Source organism: Atractosteus spatula, chromosome 20 (assembly GCF_055471065.1).
Source record: "Atractosteus spatula isolate fAtrSpa1 chromosome 20, fAtrSpa1.hap1, whole genome shotgun sequence".
Taxonomy (NCBI): domain Eukaryota; kingdom Metazoa; phylum Chordata; class Actinopteri; order Semionotiformes; family Lepisosteidae; genus Atractosteus; species Atractosteus spatula.
In genome coordinates this window covers 7177091-7197320 of record NC_142725.1, presented here as the reverse complement: position 1 = coordinate 7197320, position 20230 = coordinate 7177091, and the positions used below count along the sequence as shown (strand labels likewise).

Sequence of the window (20230 nt, the reverse complement as noted above, 5' to 3'; positions counted from 1 at the left end):
TACTCTCTCCTCCCCATTGACAGCTGGTGTGTGTGGAGCGTACTGGCGCACTTTGGTCAAACTTTGGCTGCCATCACATCATCCAGGTGAGGGCTTTATATTGGTGGCAATGGAGGGGAGTCCCCTTTACCTGTAAAGCTCTTTGAGTGCAGTGGCAAGAAAAGAGCTATATAAATGTAAGGATTATTATTATGTGCGATATGTTGAATAGAGGACAGCACAGATAAAAGTCTGTTGCCTATAGGTTTTTAGTACACATAATTTAGAAATAAAACAGTTACAACAAAACTCCGCAATCAATAGTCCTACCCGAAACTGAACCGATAAGTTGTTTCTCACTGGCCGCAGCAAAAACTGCTGTACTGTGCATTTTTATGCAATGTGACAGATCTTCTGTGGGGAGACTGCAGTACAGGAGAATGACCACAAGAGGCCGCCATTGTGTAGCACTGCGTGAGGAATCCCAACTTCAACCCAGACTCTAACTGCCTGGACCACAGGGAGAGTAATAATAATAATAATAATAATAATAATAATAATTGCTTACACATATATAGTGCTTTTCTGGACACTCCACTCAAAGCGCTTTACAGGTAATGGGGATCCCCTCCACCACCACCAATGTGCAGCCCCACCTGGAGTAGCACTGAAGAGTCACCTGGGAGTCCTTACTAGTGGTGTGTTTGATGTTATTAATATTAAATTAATTTTTACGCATTCATTTCGTACATCAAGATCTACATTTCAACTGAGGGACAACTGATCACGGAACTCCAGCTGTTGCGCTGTGACAGGTGGCTCTCTGGCTTAAAAACAAAGGTACCTGGAGCTAATACATCAATAAGAAGTGAGAAGCAATGTTAAGACATGTGTTGTGATTCTGCTCGAGAGCCATAAGAAATGCTGAGTGAGGATCAGAGAGGATTTCACAACACTTTCTGTGGATCTAGTAAATAGTAAATACCCTTTCTTCCATCCATCCATTTTCTCACCACTTCATCCAATTCAGGGTCGCAGGAAAGCCAGAGCCTATCCCAGCAAGCAATGGGCACAAGGCAGGATACACTCTGGAAGGGATGCCAGTCCATCACAGAGCACATACCCTTTCTTTAAAGAGATAAATACACATTCCCAAAGTTGAGCATTTCCCTCAGAATGCAGCTTAACTTTCCCAGAGACGTTTTCTGGATGGGCTTTTAAACTATTTTTCACTAGCAAGAAAAGATAAGATAGGCCGGGGTTAAGACGATAAACGTCTCGTCTTAATATGAAGCAGCTGCCTACTGAATCCATGCCAAGAGGGAACCGCCTTTCTTTCCCTGTAACAAAATGATTGAAGGCATAAGGAGAAGCAGTGGGCATTTTCTTTGGCCACCTCTCTGGTGCCCTGAGAAGTGCCAGGAGCCTAACTGGTACTGTAGGTCAAAAGTAGCTCTTGCACCTACAGTAGAAGCCAGGGATGTGTTGATCAATAATAAACCTATAAGGGATGTCATTCCCAGTGAAGCACATGTCCTCTGAATGTCAAAATATTTTTCCTACTTCTGTTTATGTTGACAGCCTTTATTCAATGGAAGCTGCTAACCTAAGTTTGGGAGGGATGATGACAGCCCAAGCTTTTGTCCCAGCTGTTCCAAATCAATATTATTCCCAGTGTCATTGCTCACATACGCAGTATCATACACAAATCTGTCTTTTAACACTACTCCTCGCCCACATCTCCTCCATCCCTTCTCCACCTGTGCAGTTCACTAAATACTCAATAAACATCCGCAGGCACGTCCAGTTCTTAGATGTCGTAATTCCGCATGAAAATCGAAAACTTGAGACCAGCAAGTAACAGTGCCTTGTAAAAAAAAAAGCAAACCTAATACACAAGATTGGCAAAACCATACTATATTTTAATGAATGTAGTAAAATGCAATCCCTCTTGTAAGACTAAATGAACCTGAGAATTATTTAAACAACTGAGCATTTTATTTTTATTTTATTAGAAATAAAGCCTTTGCTGGAATTCGGAGCACAGTTTTAAACCTGGACATTGCGTGACACAGGCTCTGTCGTTTGTGTAGCTACAGTATGAGCAAATCGAGAATAACTTTCTTTCCTTTGTTCTTCCAATTGACTTCTCAGCAGAATCATTTATAGATCTCTGAAACTTTCTGTCTAATCATCTGATGAAATCAGGGCAATCATCCAGTAGTAATGGAGTCATTTCCTGTCAGTTTTTAAGTGGTTTGGAACTCCTCCAGCATCCTTTTATCTCCTTCGTTACTTACTGAAATACTGTAGTAACAGCCATTAGAAGCGAAACTCAATCATCACATCTAGGGCAAGCTGATAATTTGCTGCTAGTTAGACCTTTATCTTCTTTATAGATTTAGTGTTTTGAAGACCTACAGGACCAAGCAAGGCCTGGACCCAGTCAAAACTTCAGATTTCCTGCCAATTGCAAATACAAAAAATGAATTTCTCTAGACAGTGGTTTTCCACTAAGTTCACGTTTTAAGGCATCCTTGGCAAACATCAACAACAAGTGATATGTTTGCAATTTGCTATTGGCAAAAAGGGGATACATATTAATCGTGGCCCAAGGCTTTGGATATATTAAGACAAATAATAAAGCAATTACATGTGAGAAAGTTAATTAGATTTTATTTGATGTCCATTGACATTTCAGGAGATTGTCATGACAACGAGAGTATTGTTCCCATAACGGGGTTTAGAAAAAGTGTTTGAACAATATTTAAATGAAAACAATGTCTATCCAACCATTTTTGAAGTTATTAAGGCTTAAAATGTGTGCTCTGCTAATCTAACCAAATATCGCTTAGTCACTCATTCCTCCAGACATATAACTCTACTCTAGAACTTCTCTCCCTTCTCGTTAGCATTTGTGCATAGTTTTCTGTCAGTCCTCTCCTTACACAAGACAGAAATTTCAATCTAAGCGCTAAAATGAGTCATTTATACCCTGGCTGCCATTGCATCATCCAGGTGTTGGCTACATTACCTGTGAAGTGGTTTGAGTGGAGTGTCCAGAAAAGTACCATATAAGTGTAAGGAAATATTAATATTCTCTATGGATCAAGTCATGTTCCAAGTGCTGAGACAGAAGTTTGGTTTCTAATCGTAGATCCTCAGCTTAGAACATTTAACAGAAAGCTACAGTACTTCTTATCTTATGTATAGCAGTTTCTTTTTTTATTTTCAGTGTTAAGATCTTTTTATAATGTCACATAGACTTTTCAGGAAGATCAAACAGCAGGAATAATTGCTTTTCAACTTGTTAAATTCAAAGGGAATTGCAGGGAAGATCTTGATACAATCTTTACAACTTATTCAATTCAAAGGGAAAAATTGCAGTAAAGATCTTGATAAAAGGAGTAATTACCTTTGAAGGACACATTGTCTAACCATCTAGTGGCTACTATCTGCATCTTGAAATAAACTATAATTCATTGTTTCTAAGTAGAACCAAATTAATCTTAAAGTATTAATTAGAGTCTATGATAGTCACAACTTCTAAAAACTGTAGACAACTTAGTGTCTTTCAGTGTATCTGAACTTGTATCTGAATTACAATATGTCTCAAGGCTGTTTTTGCTGTTCAAAATGTTATTAAATTTAGAATGTTATCTGTATTTTTTATAACAGGAATTTCTAGGTAGTAGTTTTGCAGCAAAATAGTTTTGATATGGACTTTGTTTTCTTTGTCTCTGTTAAAGGCCTCTGGAGGTTGCTGGTTCAAATCCAGATTGAATTTTTCTGATAAGTGGCTTTGGTATTAACAAATAACAGCCTCATCTGAAGAATGGGCTGTGCCACCTGTGTGACCAGGGCTCCCCAGCAGAGAACTGAACACATTTATAGGGGCGTGGCAGGAGTTGAAATCTGGCCTGCGTTTAGGCTTTCTGTGCACTAATGACACATGTCTTGTTGGAATCCTATGAGCCTTTAAGTGTTACAGTATTAGTGAGTTGTGTCAGGTCTCTCTCTCTCTGACTCCTAATGTTCCCATCTGTGTTGTGGGATCACAATGTGGAAAAGATTAGGGTAAAATTGGCCCATGCTTTCACAGAACGTCCGTATATAGTCCACATCTCCGTGCTCTTGTAAAAAAAACAGAAGCTACCTAAAGCCCATGTAGTCTGGATCTCCAAAGAAGCTGGTGTGAAGTTAAGCTGAAGCCCCTTTGTCTTCGCTTCAGCTGACTACAGGTCTGGGAGTTATCAGGACAGTCTGTCCTCCACTTGATGCTACTGTATGGCTCAGATGCCTGTGCTCTGAGAAAATAAAAAGGGTTTTGATCATTTGATAATGGCCATGTTTCAGTGGATCCAGGTGATCTGAAGAGAAAGAAATAAGACATCTGCAGCAGAGAGGGTACCACAGGTTCCATTCTACTTCACATCAGACAACATACAGTACAGTATGGGGCTTTATGCTTCACGTTATTTTATTTTGATTTAAAAATCGAAATCACATTTGCTCTTCTGCAACTTTGTGCAACAGTCACCAGCTTCTAAAACCAGAACTGGTGAAAAAGTCAGTCCTGGCCCAGTCCAAGCACTGATGCTCAGTATTGCGATCTTTATCAGTGATAAAAAGATTTATCATCATTACTACTTATTACTACTGATTTATCAATAACTGCTGGGTCCTGTCCCCAAAGGTCTCAGTGCAGCCTCTTATAAAGCTAATCATAGCATGCTGAATAGATTAGAAAGGATAGTTACTGGAGCTATTTTGTAGTGGTTTAAATCTTATTTACCTGACAGGAAAAAAAACATCTTTAAACTTGATGGTGTTCCATCACAACACCACTGGTCATATTTGAAATCCTGCAAGGTTCTGCTCTCTGTTCCACTCTTTTTAGAATCTGTACATTAACATTGGGTCTGGTTCTTTGTAGGCTTTGTATGAGCTTTCACTTCCATGCCTGCAGCATGCCAATGTCCCTCTCCCTTGCTTCTGGTGACATTCGAGGCATTACGGAACCTTTTTCTTGCAGAGACCTAAGCTTTGAATTAAGGCCTTTTTAAAGGCGACCTGATCAGGCATTGTTCCACCTGGACCTCATTGGGTAAAAGTGCACCTAACGAGCTTTCATGTGATTGGCAAGTTGCAATGCCTCACTGCACAAGCTGTATTGCTGGTCAGAGGGCTTAAAACAAATTGACAACTTTTTGTGAAAGTACATAAACTATAACTACTGTATTCTCATTCCAGAAAAAGTTGTGTTTCCTTTTTCCTTCAGTATAAATTCACAGCTCAGCTGCTTGGACTTAAATTAAAACTAAAACCTTTGAGCATATAAGCAAATATCTCGAGTTTTGCCTTCATCGCATTGGTTCCCAGTAGATTTCAGAATTTGGTTTAAAATCCTACCACTCACCTTTAAGGTGTGACTCCTGATTCCATCAGAGGAATGTTATCTGCCTATACACCTGCACGACATTTATGCTCTTTGATCTCTGCCCCTCTTTCAGTCCTCCACGAAGCCTACAGTATGCTTTCTGCAGTTTTTCCATGGCTGTAGAATAATAATGTCACAGCCCATATTCGATCTTGCAAAAATTATTTGTATTAAATGATGAGTATGCAAATGTGTTTCAAGTGTCTTTGCTTGTTCTTTGTTTTACTGTCAACTCAGCTAGATGTCTTAAGAGCTAGATGTCTACTGATGTCTTCTCAGCTAGATGTCTTAAGAGCTAGATGTCTACTGATGTCTTCTCAGCTAGATGTCTTAAGAGCTAGATGTCTACTGATGTCTACTCAGCTAAATGTCTTAAGAAGTCCAGGTCCATTCTCAAGGACCCTAGTCATCCCAGTCACAAACTGTTTGCTCTCCTACCATCTGGTAAACAGTATTGAAGCTTTCGGTCAAAGTCCAACAGATAACGAAACAGCTTCTGCCCCCAGGCAATAAGACTGCTGAACAGCCAACCTGCAGCTTCTTCAGCAAATCACCTGTAATGGCTACATGGACACATACTGCACTACTTGGACATAATATATTGCATTTCATTGCCAGCATCTGCCATTGCCAGCAACTACTGCTGCATGCTGTATTGTTGTGCATTTGATAAATAAACTTTGATTGATTGACTCCCTTGAACTGCTGTGTCATGAAAGATGCTATAAAAATAACGATAACAGAATTCACTGCTTCCCCATTTGGTGTTGACTCTCCTTCAAGCCAAGCAGATAACCAGCGGCAGGTGTCGAAATGGCTTGGTATTCATCCATCTAGGTGGGGCTGCACATTGGTGGTGGTGGAGGGGAGTCCCCATTACCTGTAAAGCGCTTTGAGTGGAGTGTCCAGAAAAAGCGCTATATAAGTGGAAGCAATTATTACTATTAATTATCTATTTTCTATCTGCTCCTTTCAGTTCAGGGTTGTGGGGAGCTGGGGTCTGTCCTGTCAGGAAATGGGCAGGACACACCCTGGACTTCAGTCCATCACAGGGTGGGTTAGAATAAAATAGAAAATGATACTAGATTCTGATTATGTATAAAGTGTGATTGTTCAGAAGATTTCTAAAACTCCTCTATTTCAACAGAGAAATGGTTACTAACTTCCGGTTGCCCCTAAGCTCTTCGGCTTTTCAGACCCAAGGGCGGATAGTGTCTTTGAACAAGGCTGGGGGAATTTTCACCTCAGAAAACATCACTGCGTTTGTCTGGGATAGCCCCGGCCAGGAATGTGCTTCTGACCTCTAAAGGAGCTTTAAAAGATTATTTTAATCTTTTTTTTCTCTCTTTTTAGGGGTTAAATCAACAGGGCTAGATTTCTAAAATGCTCTGAATTTGAAGATAATCCCTGTCGTTGCATTTTGTCTGCTCTTGTAGTCTGGCAATTTCCAAAAACTCAAAGGCATGCGACAGCCAATCCAAACCCCCTCTAGCTATCATGGAATTAAATTTAATAGCATGTGTGCCACTTGTGAAAACAATATCTTCTTCAATTATGAAAACAATATCTTCTTCAATTGTGAAAACAATATCTTCTTCAATTTGGGTTGAGGAATTATCAAAGTTATAAAATGCTTTAAGCGTATCCTATTTAAATATATATTTTTTTAAATTGCAACAGACTTAAATATGCAGTATTATGTTGTGCAATGATGCTTTGTCCTCTGTAGCACATGACATACATGATCTGCTACTGTAATATATGAAGTTGTATATAACGGAACAACCTGATATCATTTAACAAGAAAAAAAAACAAGCATTTAACACCCGTATTGCTTGAGAAGCTACAGTTTAACAACTGTGAAAAAGAGCAAGTTGCCTTTTATAAATGCCTAGGTAGTTTTCTGCATAGTGCACTAACTTTTCTTGATGAGACTGTGTTCCTTTTATTAAAATAAATAATATTTTCAACAATCCATTAATAGGTACAGAAAACCAATATATTGGGTAGCTTTGCTACCATTGCTGATGGAAATGTTCTTTTCTTCAATCTGCTTTCTATATGAATTTATCTCTTTCATCTATGTTTTGTTTAAATAAAAGCAAATCTGTTTTGCTTCCTCATCTGCAGTGATTGGGTGCTCTTGGTCAGATTACCTTTGTAAAGGAGATATTCGCTGGTTAATCAAAGAGATGAGTTGTTGATTTAGTCTAGTTGTACCAGCTGGTGGCACAGTGGTTAGCATTGCTGCCTTGTTGTACTAGGTCCTGGGTTGAATTCCACACCCTGGGGTACTATCTGTGTGGAGTATGTATGTTCTCATGGGTTTTCTCTGGGTGCTTTTTTTCCCCCACACTCCAAAAACAAACTGGTAGGTTAATTGGCTTCTGGGAGTGCTGGCCCTGGTGTGAACGTGTGTGATCTGTGATGGACTGGTGTCCCGTCCAGGGTGTACCCTGCCTTGTTCCGTTTTTTTTTGTAAGTAACATGATGTAAAAACATCTCTGAGATGGTATCCTCTACAAAAAAGACTAGATAAAATCAAAACTGATCCACTGTTAAGTTCCTCATTAAGACCACTAGGGGTCACTTTTCTCCCAGGCGTGCCAGGCATCCGTCCTTTAGTAGCTAAAGACGTTAACAGCAATATATTACTGTACGTAGAAAGTAACGTGTTAACCTGTGGATTGCTTACTGTGGAAAGTTAATCTACCTTTTTGAAAACAGAAGTAATGGAACAAAGGGGAGTTCAGCCTGATTTTTCTTTCATATAAAATTCTAGCAATTTACATGTATTGTTCCCCTTTACAAAAATACTAAGGATTTTCAATAGTGTTGGTGAGGAGTCTTGTGATACCGTACAGTAGGTATGTTTGATTTTATTATTGCTACTTGTCTTGCACTGCTGCAACACTGAAATACTAAATGCATTTTCAAGCAAGAAGCTGTTTCGCTGCTAAGGCGGTGCTGTGCTAATGGGATTGAAAATGGAATATATTTTGAGAACAATGTGACTCTTTCATATAAGAAATGGAACGAGGCCTTGGCCAGACTCCATTGAAGCCGTGCAAAAAGAAAGCTCTACACCTGGAGAGGGAGAGTCTGGGAGAGTCTTGTGCTTTGGCAAACAACAGTTACATTTCAGTTTTTTTTTTTAAATAGTGTACTACGTGCAAAACAACTGTCTGGCTGCAAACTACTACCAAAGGCAAGCACGTAGCATGGAAATTATATAATAATACCCATTTATCTTGGAGAAAATAGCTCATCTTCAAACTACTGTTTAGTTTTCTCCACCAGCTCTTGAAAATGTGAACTCTTATGATTAAGAATGTGTCTTCGTCCTCACTTGCACACATAGAAAACATTTGCAATATTACAAGACTGCTTTTAGCCAGTTTTACTGAGACGTGATCTAAACTGTTAGAGCTAATATAGTCCTGTTCTGCTGAAATCCACTGTCTTCTACAGTAAATCCCTGAAATCTGCAAGACAACAGAGTGGATATTTCTCTTGTACTGCTGCCCGAGAGATTGATGCTCCTGTTCTCCAGGGTACTGCTCTGAGAGATTTCATGTTTGGCCCCTGCAGAGTGGCTGTGTTTATTTAAAAAAATGAACTGCACAACATGTCCCATGGGAGCAAATCCCTCGTTTTTACTGACATCTAGCTTTTCTGTTCTTTGTCCATTTGTCATTAATCACTCCTTAATCTGGTGTAGCAATTTTTCACTCTTGGTGTTGGTCCACACGGGGGGCACAGTGACACAGTGGTTAACATCATTGCCTTGCAGTGCTGCGGCTCTGGGTTCAAATCCAGATCTGGGGTGCTGTCTGTGTGGAGTTTGTATGTTCTCCCCATGTTTGCATGGTCTTCCTTACACATTCTAAAGGTATGCTGGTAGGTCAATTGGCTTCTAGGAAAGTTGGCCCTGGTGTGAGTGTGTGTCTGCCCTGTGATGGACTGGTGTCCTGTCCAGGCTTGTGTCTGTTTCTTGCCTGGTTGGACTCCAGCTCCCCTGCAACACTGGATTAGAATATAGATGAGTAGATGGATGCTGTTACACATTAGCTAAAAGAAAAGACACTGACTTGCTTCATAACAATGGGGTTATTATAAATTATTTTCAAGAATTCTGAGCTGTGTTGTTGCTTCACTGCTTCAGAATCATATGCAATGTGATGTTTTTAAGGACTTCTTCAGTCTGGATGTATTGTGAGTACACTAGAGAACCAACACTGTGTCAAAGTGGTCAATGATCTTTTAATTGCTATGGACGCAGGCTTATTAACTACAGTATTCCACTTCTTTTGGACAGTAACTGTGATGGACAATGTTGCAGACACTTGGGAAAATACCAGATACTTCACTTCAGCAGTTCGCAGCATCTGACAAATAGATATAAGGTCTATTAGACAAAACCTCATTGTGTGGTAGGAAAAGAGATCAAAGGTTTTATCTGGGATTCTCTGGGCCTTTGTTTTGGGCTTATTTTAATCAATGTATATTACCTCTTCCCAAAATTAACATTACAATCAGTTATCTTGTCTACACCGTTGGTAAATAGAATTGATAGTTTTAAATCTAGATTAATTTAGGGGAATGGATCACACCACATAAGAATCCATACTGTACTGTATGTATACAGCAGGCATCCAGGCATTTTATTGAATATGTTTATAGCTCTTGATTCTACAGTGTACTGTATATGTAGAATGTATATGTAGGATTATATAAACTGTATAGTATATAATAGAACAAAGTTCTATAGGACTTCACTGGAGTTTCTGGGATCTTTACAACAGGAATTCTATAGATCATATTCTCTATGATTTAAAAAAAAAGTTATAGAAATACATTTTATACATTTTACATATTGAAATCTACAGCAGAAAACCGACGAGAACAATCCAAAAACGCCCAACCATTGACAAAAATTGAGATAAAACTTTTTTTTTTCATTGCAATAACAAGAACTTTCATTCCGACGTCTGTAAGGTTAATGTCTTCCTACAGATTTGTAAGGAGAAGCTTTGTAAGAATTTGTAAGAACCTATGCTCCGATATTTGACAATCCCTAAGTCCACCCCGTCTTTTACTTTAGGCAGGGAAAGCAGTATCCAGATGGATTTGGAGTCTTAGTTGCGCTGGCTAGCAGTGCTCGGGAGAAAGTTTTGGAGTGTAGAGGATCGCGGAGTGGGAAGGAGGAAGAGAAGTTAGTAAAAGAGTTTTTAGCGAGACTGCGGGCCGACTTTTATCCGGTTAATGAAGTCCCTGCGGGGCGTGGGACAAAGAAGTCGGCGGCCTTGCATATAAAGCGTGAATCAAAGTACCAAGAAAGAAGTATTGAGTCACCAGAAAGAGAAGGACTTTGATTTTCTCCCTTTCCCCCAGCGTGTGAATAACCAGCTGGGTTACAGAAAATGGGGACAAGTAGAACTGTATGCGGGGTCTCTGGACTTATCGTCACCTTCGTCTTAACCTCACAACTGATACATGTAAGTAAACGCTGTTTTATATTGACCGTTTACACGCACACTATAGAGAGGGCTGACATCGTGCCTATGAGAGAAATGTGCGCCTTCTAGCACTGCGCAAAGTACTGTTAACATCTTTCGGCAACTTTTGAAAACGTTGCGGGCGCTCGGGGAGGATGGTGAATAATGAAATATCTTGGGTCTAATCAGACTTTCTATGGTGGGTGATTTGGTGAGGGGAAAAAATCCTGTTCCTGGCTTTTTTTCTCTCGTGGGTTGTGCAGATATTTTAGTTTGAGCGACGTGTCGCGCAAGAGAAGCTGAGCTGGGCTAATTTTATCCGTAGAAACAGGCTATTCATAGTTGGTCTCTCTGGCGTCTGCATGACTTACGATTTGCCCTGTTTCTTTTTTATGGACAATATGGGTACAGCACCTTGCTGGCAAATTACTGACCGTATCATTTCTACTGAGCTAAAACAAGCAGGGCTTAATGTGAGGCGTAGGGGGCTACCGTCCAGCCTGAGTTTTTTTTTAATTTTCTTAAATACTTTTGATTGAATTCATTTAAGTGAACCGGTTCAGTTACTTAAGTTAAAAGATTAATTGGAATGCAGTCTTTGGGAACCGCCGTTACAGAGCCCTGGTCCAGAGAGTTACATTCATAAATACGTGCTGTCAGTGCAACGTTATTTTGTTACTTTCGTAACCACAACACTTCCATAGATCTTAACTCTGTCTGGCCACGCGTCCTTCGTTCAAAAACTGCAGCCATCGCTTCGTGAGCTTTTAAACAAGTCAATAAAATATGTTTATATCGTTTTTTTTCCTGAAAGTTTCGCTCCTTCTGCTTGTCTTTGCACTTGTTGCTTGCGGGCTAGATGGAGGTTCTGGATTGTAAGTTAGTGTAGTTGCTCTTCTGTCACTCACGGGTACTTAAAGTTTCCGATGAAGTCGAGCTGGAAATCTCGTTGAGTCGCGGCCGAGGGAAAAATAATCGCCTACTCACAATTTTCCCAATAAATATTAGAACGGTTGCAAAGTTTGTTTGTTTTTTAGTTCTAGTCTTTGGCAGATACTTGCACGTTGTATCTCACCCAGTGAACAGGCACAGGTTTGTAGACATTGCTGAAGCCGCATAGTTGTTGCTCAGAAATGAAAACTTGATTATAATACAAAAAAAACTTCAGAACCGCCTCTGTCAAGCGTCAAACACGTTCTTAGGTCATGTTAGTAGCTGGCAGAATATGAATGAGACTAGCCCTCTTTCGAAGTTTTACAAGGTCCAAAGGCTCTTTCGCGTAACTGAGAAAATAAGATACTTACAGTGTCTGGTTTAAAGAACTGGGGTGGTGTACGGTTATTGGACTTTCTGTGTTTCATACAGTATGTTATAGCCCTTTTAAAAGTTGGCGGTGGTTTAAGACTGCAATGTGCTGAAAGTTTCTAGCTGTCGTGAAGGCCAAGCAAAGGGGAGCTCTGTATACTCCAGAGCTGGCAGGATTGACCGGGCTTGAAAGTGGAGCCCGGAGAACAAGAGTTTGTCTGCCCGGATCAGCGTAATCTGCTGCCTTTTGTTTCTAGGATTATCGTTGAAACTGAAAACTAGTCGGTATTTCTTCTGATTTATCGTGATTGCGCGTTTTGTCCGTCGTGGCCACACTGGTGTTTTCTATCGGCTTTGTCCATTGTACTATTTGATTACGATTAAGAAAATGATTTTGAGCTGTTAACAACTGCGGTTAAAACATTATATGCAAGTTTGAACACAGAATAACACATTAGCACTTGTTTCCCTTGGTATGGTTTGGAACACAGTGGAAATGATTTTTATACCCAGTTTATCTTTCTAAAAATGTGAACTCCTTCTCCACCCACTCATACACACATTGTTGCTTTCATTCACACACCTATACATACACTCCGGCAGCTCATTGAGAGTTCATTTTGCTAATTAAAAGAGCTGTTCGAGCAAATTCATTTACCCTCAGCAGGAAGGATGCCGCAGACAGAGTGACAGACCAAATTAATTCCACTTGTGCAGAGCTGTATAGTTAATCTCACAGTTTGATAGCGGTGTCTGGAATGTGCATTGCCTTTAAGGTATGTGGGAATTCGTGGGTTCGGGGAGGAGGAGCTCTGTATTTACTGAAACAAAAATAATTTACACAGGAGCAGGGTGAAAAACGTTCTTTCACCTGGGTTTGAAAATGAAAGTTTTTTTCGGCACAGGCCAATGTTGTCCAATACTGTAAATGCAAGGGTTTTAGGTCTGTTAAAAGCATCATCTCCTGAAGAGCTGAGTTAAATAATTAAATTAGTCCAGCGATTTTGGTTAGTAAACTGGGATTGAAACTTGCAAAGACACCAGCCCTTACAGCCTTTGGACTGGGCACCTCTGGTACTAGTTGACTCACAAAGCTGTTTTTAGACACAAGGGAGGGGAGACTTACTGTACTGTACAGTTTTGTAAGTTATAATTGTGCTTGTTGTGCAATGAAGAAAGAATAAGGTGTACAGAGAAGCTATACTGTACCTAGTTTCCTATTGGGAAATCTTCTGCAGTCTTTTTTACTCCTATTTGAATTTCTTTGTGTTGGAAGCCCAGTGCATGAACCCTACTTTATGAAGTCTTAATGTTCCAGCATTGTGAAGCTGGGATGTGATCTAAATTCCTCCCTCTCAGAAGACATACTGTTTCACTGAGGTCATGCAATGCAAAAGCTTGCCAGTATGTTTACAGCTCGACTTTCACTTTTCAACTAAAAATACTTCTTGCCTCTTACAGTTTCAGACGTGATGATCAAATGTTGGAAGTCTCCTTTTCTACTGGGTTAGATACTGTAGTTCCAGTTTTCCGTTGTGTGGCTCAGAATATACGGTGTAAGTGTCTCTTGGTCTTTTGGTACAGAACAATCCACAAGGAATAAATAATTCTAGTGTAGCAGTTTTGTTATGTTGACCTGTGCAAATTTAATCCCTTCTGCCTCCATTCTAAAGGAAATGCCCAGTTTCACCACTGCTTGTATTGGATTAAATGTAATTCTCTCACATGGTTACTTCAGCAGTTAAACACAATGGTTTACTATTTCTCCATTTCACACCCCCTCAAAACACTTAAAATTCTCCTTTTAGTATTTTTAAAAAACGTTTCTAGTGATTTTCTACTCTCAAGGTGATAGGACCCAATTTATTGAAAGCGAATGACACATTCTGCAAAGGGCTTGCAGTTCATCTCCAAAACCAGACAGTCACATTCCCAGAATTGCTCATCATCTCTGAGGGAGAGCATTACGCTGGGGTCTTGCACTTTTAAACATTTGCTTTGCTTTCATGCCTGCTCTTGGGCAAGTTAGTCTACGAGACATTTGGACTAAGATGGTTTACTTGAGTGAGTAACTTTTTAAAACTTACAATGCCAAGTTCTTCCTGGTAGGCCAAAACTCTCCTTACATGGCAATGAAGATGAGCCTCAGCATAAACCTGTTAGGTCCTGTTATGAGCAGACAACAGTTTTGTGCATTTAAAATTTGGCTAAGGTTTTTTTTCAAACATTTACTGCTTTGTGACACATCCTTGAGCTGAATCCTTGAGAAATGCTAATGTTTATTACAATACTGGCCTTAAAACTAAGTGGCAGCAGTTCTTTAATTGACCTTTTTCGATGTGGAGAACTAAATTGTGAAATTGTATAAGTCTTATATGAGCGTTCCTGTGTGTTTGGAATACAGATATGGCCACAAAATCAACATCACCCTACCCACAGTGCTAGGGGAATATTATTCTTTTACCTTAACCCTATTTAGCTGGGTGATATAACACAGTTTTTTTAGCATTCTCTTTCCCAAGAGAACTGGAAAGCATTTCAATTTCCCTATTTCTTCATCAATACAACCTAAACTTTTATTAACAATTCCAGTGTCTTTCAACAAAGAATTAAAACACAGTTTTCACCACAGTAATGTACAGTACTGTAGATCATTGTGCAGCGTCTTTGAGCATTTGTCAAATCATTAATAGAACAGTAATGTCTCAGGAGTGGTGAAAAGTGTTGAGCAGTCAGTTATGATTGTTATAACATAAGAATGAGATACTTAATAACATTTCTATAGGCTTTATTTGTGCTGACATGAGAACCACTCTGTTTCAAAGTGCCTCCTGTGCACTTATGTATTGTGCAGTGTAAAACACGGGCTGCTGATGTTCCCTACTGTCTGTGATGTTTCTGGTCAGACTGTTACAAGGGTCTGCTGACTTTATGAAGGATATCCTGACAGACAGGGATACAGTGACCTGGATTCTTGAGTCCATATACAGCGTGTGTCATTGTTATACTGTAGATGTGCAGATCTTTTTTTTTTTGGAAGCATGACCTTCATCATTCCATGAGTCTCGTGCTGGCTACATTTAGAGTCCTGGTTTAGTTAAAAGAAGTACAGTATATTAAGTAACCAATGAAGTCATTTTCTGCAAGACATAGTTATATGTGCCTTTTCTAAAAGATGATGTAGAAGTCATTTGATGAAGTATTCAGGTTTTATTTACAGCACTTGTTTAAGTGTTGATTCTGAAGTTGTCTGGGTTCCCTTGTTGTTGTTTTTTAAATCCCTGCTTCCAAGTATTCAAGCAGACCAGCTCTTTCTTGAAAGAAGCCAGGGCATCAAATTTAACTAAATGGCTGAGTGGGGTTTTCCTGCAACCCTATGTGTAAGAAAATGCCTCCTGTACTCCATTTTAAATGCTCTTTCCTATTGTTTCCATTTCTGTTCCACTGTTGTTTCTGAGCTGGCACAGTGGTACAGTGGCCTGGGGATACTATCTGTGGGGAGGTTGCATGTTCTCCCCATGTTTGTGTGGGTTTGCTCCAGGTGCTCCAGTTTTCTCCCACAGTCCAAACACATACTGGTAGGTTAGTTGGCTTCGGGGAATATTGACCGTGGTGTGAGTGTGTGCTTGTGTGTGTCTGTCTGCTCTGCGATAGACTGGCATTCCATCCATCCAGGCTGTATCCTGCCTTGTGCCCATTGCTTGCTGGGATAGGATCTGGCTCCCCTGTGGCCCTGCATTTAGTAAAGCAGTTAGACAACGGCTGAATGAAAGTTTTTTGTCATCCGTTTGACTACTTTGAATTGTTTAAACAAGTCCTCTTATAGTCTGTGTAGGGCACCACTTGTGAAATCTGCTGGATTACCACAGTGATACCACAGACGTTTCATAGTAGGACAGTTGAACTCTTTAGACATTATTACGGTTTGCCCTTAAAAAAATGAAGTCCCTCAACAGAATGGGTTAAAATGTAAAGACCAAGGAATGTGGAATGCATGCAAGGGAGCGGTCTGTGAATATAGCTTGAGCGTTTAACTGTCCAAACCTCCAGGTGTACCACCTAATCAGAAGGATCTTTGTGATCAACAGCTTGATAAACATCATGGGAGAGAAAAGAACTACCCTGGGGAAACGTCAATATCTCTGCGAACGCTCTTCCTGTGCATTGTTCTTGGTCCGACAAACTGCTTCTCAACAGTCCCTCTGCCCTGCTGTAATGTGTGCTGTGGGCAATATGGAAGTCTGGCTCAATTTTTTTTTTCTTTTAAAACCTGTAGTTATTTTATTTTGTTTTTTTTTTTCATACCACCCTTTGCAAGAACTAATCATGTTTGTGCATAGGGTGAATTGTTGCACTGGAGTGCCTTCTGCTTCTTTTTGCACTACAAACCCCCATAGCCCAAATGAACAGGGTTGAGTTGAGGTGCCGGAGAGCAGCCGTGATGCAGACTTTCAAGCAACTGTTGGACAACCTTGACCCACCCTGACTTCCGGCTGGGCTGTGCCAGTTGTGCATCATCCCTGGGGAATCTGGGTCAGGCACAGTGTAGAATCGCAGAACCTTTGTGTTGTAATGCCCAGACAGGGCTCGTGAAGAGACCTTTGATAATGGAGCCAGTCAGGAGCCCAGGGCTATTTCTCTAACTTGGGTGAACCCCTGGAAGAGAGGTGAGGGCAAAGGTCCTGCATGTTCTGGAGCTCTCATGATGAAAATGACCAGTAGGATTATGGGTCCTTCTGCCTACATTGATCCTAGTTTTTTTCTCAAAGGGGCCACTGCTGAATTTTAATTAAAACCTCAGCCCACCCACCAGTCCCAAATTCCAAGCCCAGCTCTCAATGGCAGCTTTGAATTGGGTAACCGCTGGCAAGCATATAGTAATGTGTCAAGAATTTGCTACTGGTGAAGGAGACCTCTCAAAACAGACAGCAGCAATCAAACTTTGTCTGGACCTGTGCCGGTGTCATCTTCTTGTATGGGTTTTGTCCCACTTCATTCCACCTCCGGGAGGACTTTCCTTTAGTCCAGTAGCTTCTCATGTACAGTACAGTACATCTCTGTGCAGTAGCTCTGCCTGGCCTGTGGCATGGGCTCTGCTTCACCTGTGGGAGCACTGTTCTGTTCTAGCGTTTGCCCTGATCTGCGGGTTTGGCGACCTGAATCTGAGAACCAAGCTCAAACTGGGCAGCCTGGTGAAAATATGCCAGAAGGTCGTTGGTGCTGATCTTCCAGCCCTCTCCTCCATCTATCATTCACGTGGTTTGCGTAAAGCGAAATCTATTTGTGACGATCCTTCACACACCTTGTTTAATAACTTCCTGTTACTCCCATCAGAACGCAGATACCAATTCCCCAGCTCCAAAACCAACAGATTCAAGTTCTCATTCATACCTGTAGCCATATCGTTACTTAACACTTGACCTTCTATGTCAATATGTATGGATATTGTTGTTCCTGTTGTTTTGTTTTTTCTTCTGCCCATCTGTACACCAACATGCTGCTGTAAAACAACTTGCCTCCCCCCCCAGGATAATAAAGACTCTCTCTCGAATCCATTGCTGCTGTCCCCTCAGTTCGTCTGCGCTGTGTCCGAGTGATGGATTGAGCCCAATCTAAACACAGCTGCTGCTCTGTTGGGTGCAGGCTATGTGAGCATGTGTGGTCGTGATGTGATGCTGAGCTGCATCCAGGAGGGCCAGATGTATCCCAGAAACCTGCCTGGGACATCTACTGTCCGACCTGCCTCTTCATTCAACACCAGCCTTCCATGAGCACAATCTCCTTTTAGAAGTGTCCCACTTTGGAGCTTCTGGTTTTTGAACGCAAACCACCTCACCTTATTGCCTTCATCAGCAAGTCAGGAATAAACCATTATGAGCACAGCAGTAACCCTAAATATTGTTAAGGTTAAATTTACTTTCCAATTTAGAACAAGATTGAATTAACACAGGAGTTCCTCAAACAAATTTTCCACAATTTTTAGAAGTTGTTTAATTTCTAACTATTTTGCATAGAAAGAGACTAAGACATTTTGCATTGATAGGAAGAGTTGGTTACCAAGGTTTCTATTATTTTTTGTTGATTGTATGCTGATCATGATTGGACTTCCTTTATTTACTTTTTATCTGAGTGCCAGGATCTCTGGCAAGGTCATGAGAGGGTCACACAGAGCAGGAAGGGAAGGTGAAATTGTCTTTTTATTCCTTCGGTGTTACCTTGGGGTTATATTCAATTCTGGCTTAACATTTGACCCACATGTGCAGCATACTGTCAAAACATCTTTTTTTCACTTCAGAAATATCGCTAGACTACGCCCTATGCTATCACTAACTGTGGCTGAAAAGCTAATCAACACATTTGTGTTCTCTCGAATTGACTACTGTAATGTTCTACTCGCTAGGGTATCTAAATCTACTCTGAACAAACTGCAGTATGTCCAAAATTCAGCAGCCAGAATCCTGACCAGGTCTAGTGCAAGTGTTCACATTACTCCTATCCTGGAGTCCTTGCACTGGCTTCCCGTCAAATTCCGTGTAGACTTTAAAATCCTCATGCTCACCTATAAGGCTCTGTACCTGTCTGAACTATTATTGCCCTACTCCCCACCTCGCAACCTCCGCTCTTCAAATTCTGCCCTCCTTACTGTCCCCCAAGCCCGTCTACATTGTATGGGTGACAGGGCCATCTCCTGTTATGACCCCAAGCTCTGGAACTCTCTCCCAAGTATATCAGAGAGTCACCTTCTCTAAACTCCTTCAAATCCAGACTCAAAACCCTCTTCTTCAGAAAAGCCTTTACTTAACTGGTTCCATTCTTCACCCCTCTGCTTTTCTTAGTACCACCATCCATGTCTCCTCTGTGTGTTGTCATTGTGTTTTATCTTGTGAATTCTTCTTATCTATTGTTGTTGTCATCCTGTAAAGCGCTTTGAGAAGCCACCTTTAAAGGCGCTATATAAAATAAAGGTTTTATTATTATTATTACCTCAGACTTTAACCACCTGTAAAGTTTTTTCCCACTTTTAATTTTTACTTTCATTTACTAGTTGAAAGCTACCCAGCATTTTCACTGAAGGTGCACGTCTTACGCATGGAAGCTTTGCATCTCTGTGGGTTAATGCAACTGTATTTGTTCTCCTTTCGTTGTGAAGAAGAAAAACTTGTCTTGTACCTGAGGCGCTGTTTTCACCTGTTCCCTCATCAACCCAAGTGTCACAACAGTTGGACGTGTGACCCCACAAGTGCAAATACACTCTGGAAGGAGACTTAAGATGGAGATACACTGTTAAAGCTGGGTGACTGAATGCCCAGTGTACTTGCTCCTATGAAAAATATTAATAAAGGGGGTATATTTTGTTGAAAAGCATTGGCCTTTAAAAGATGAAAGCACATCCTAAATTGTTGCAATTCCTTGAACAATATTTGATACATTTTCATGTAAATCAGCCATTTATTCATGTTTTTCCCTTCTGAACATAATGCGTAAATGTGCATTAGTGGTTGTAAAATCATGACCAAAAAAGAAGCAGACTTAGTCTGAGTTGTACGCATCAATTAGTAGCTTGTACAGTATGTATGATGTTCTTTCAATCCCAAATAATGCTCAAATCCATTACAAATAGGAGGGGACCAACTTTATCCATCACTGAGGGGCAGCCCCCACCTCGATGACATGCAGGAGCCCCGCAGCACTGCAATTCAGGAGGTTCAGTAAGAAATTGCTCTACGGATTGAGCTGAAGGGGAGCTGCAGGGAGGCCAGGTTGTGCAAGCCCAGAGTGGAACTGAGCCAGGAGACCAGGGTTAACACGCTTATCATTATGTCTATAAAACTAGACAAGGACTATATCAAACACTGGTAACAGAGCAAAGCTTTTTTTACTTTCCAGGAATATACAGTGGTGTGAAAAAGTGTTTGCCCCCTTCCTGATTTCTTATTTTTTTGCATGTTTGTCACACTGAAATGTTTCAGATTGAACTTGAAATTGAACTCAGCTTTCCAAAGATGT

General features: G+C 40.6%; 1 protein-coding gene across 1 annotated transcript in view; it reads left to right on the top strand.

The window, feature by feature from the left end:
- Positions 1-10586: 10586 nt before the first annotated feature.
- Positions 10587-20230, top strand: part of hspg2 (heparan sulfate proteoglycan 2) — a 223799-nt gene continuing 214155 nt past the window's right edge. Inside the window, exon 1 of the mRNA XM_088938069.1 lies at positions 10587-10918. Coding sequence (XP_088794195.1) covers positions 10844-10918 — 75 coding nt within the window. The 5' untranslated portion in view covers positions 10587-10843. The remainder of the gene's footprint in view (positions 10919-20230) is intronic.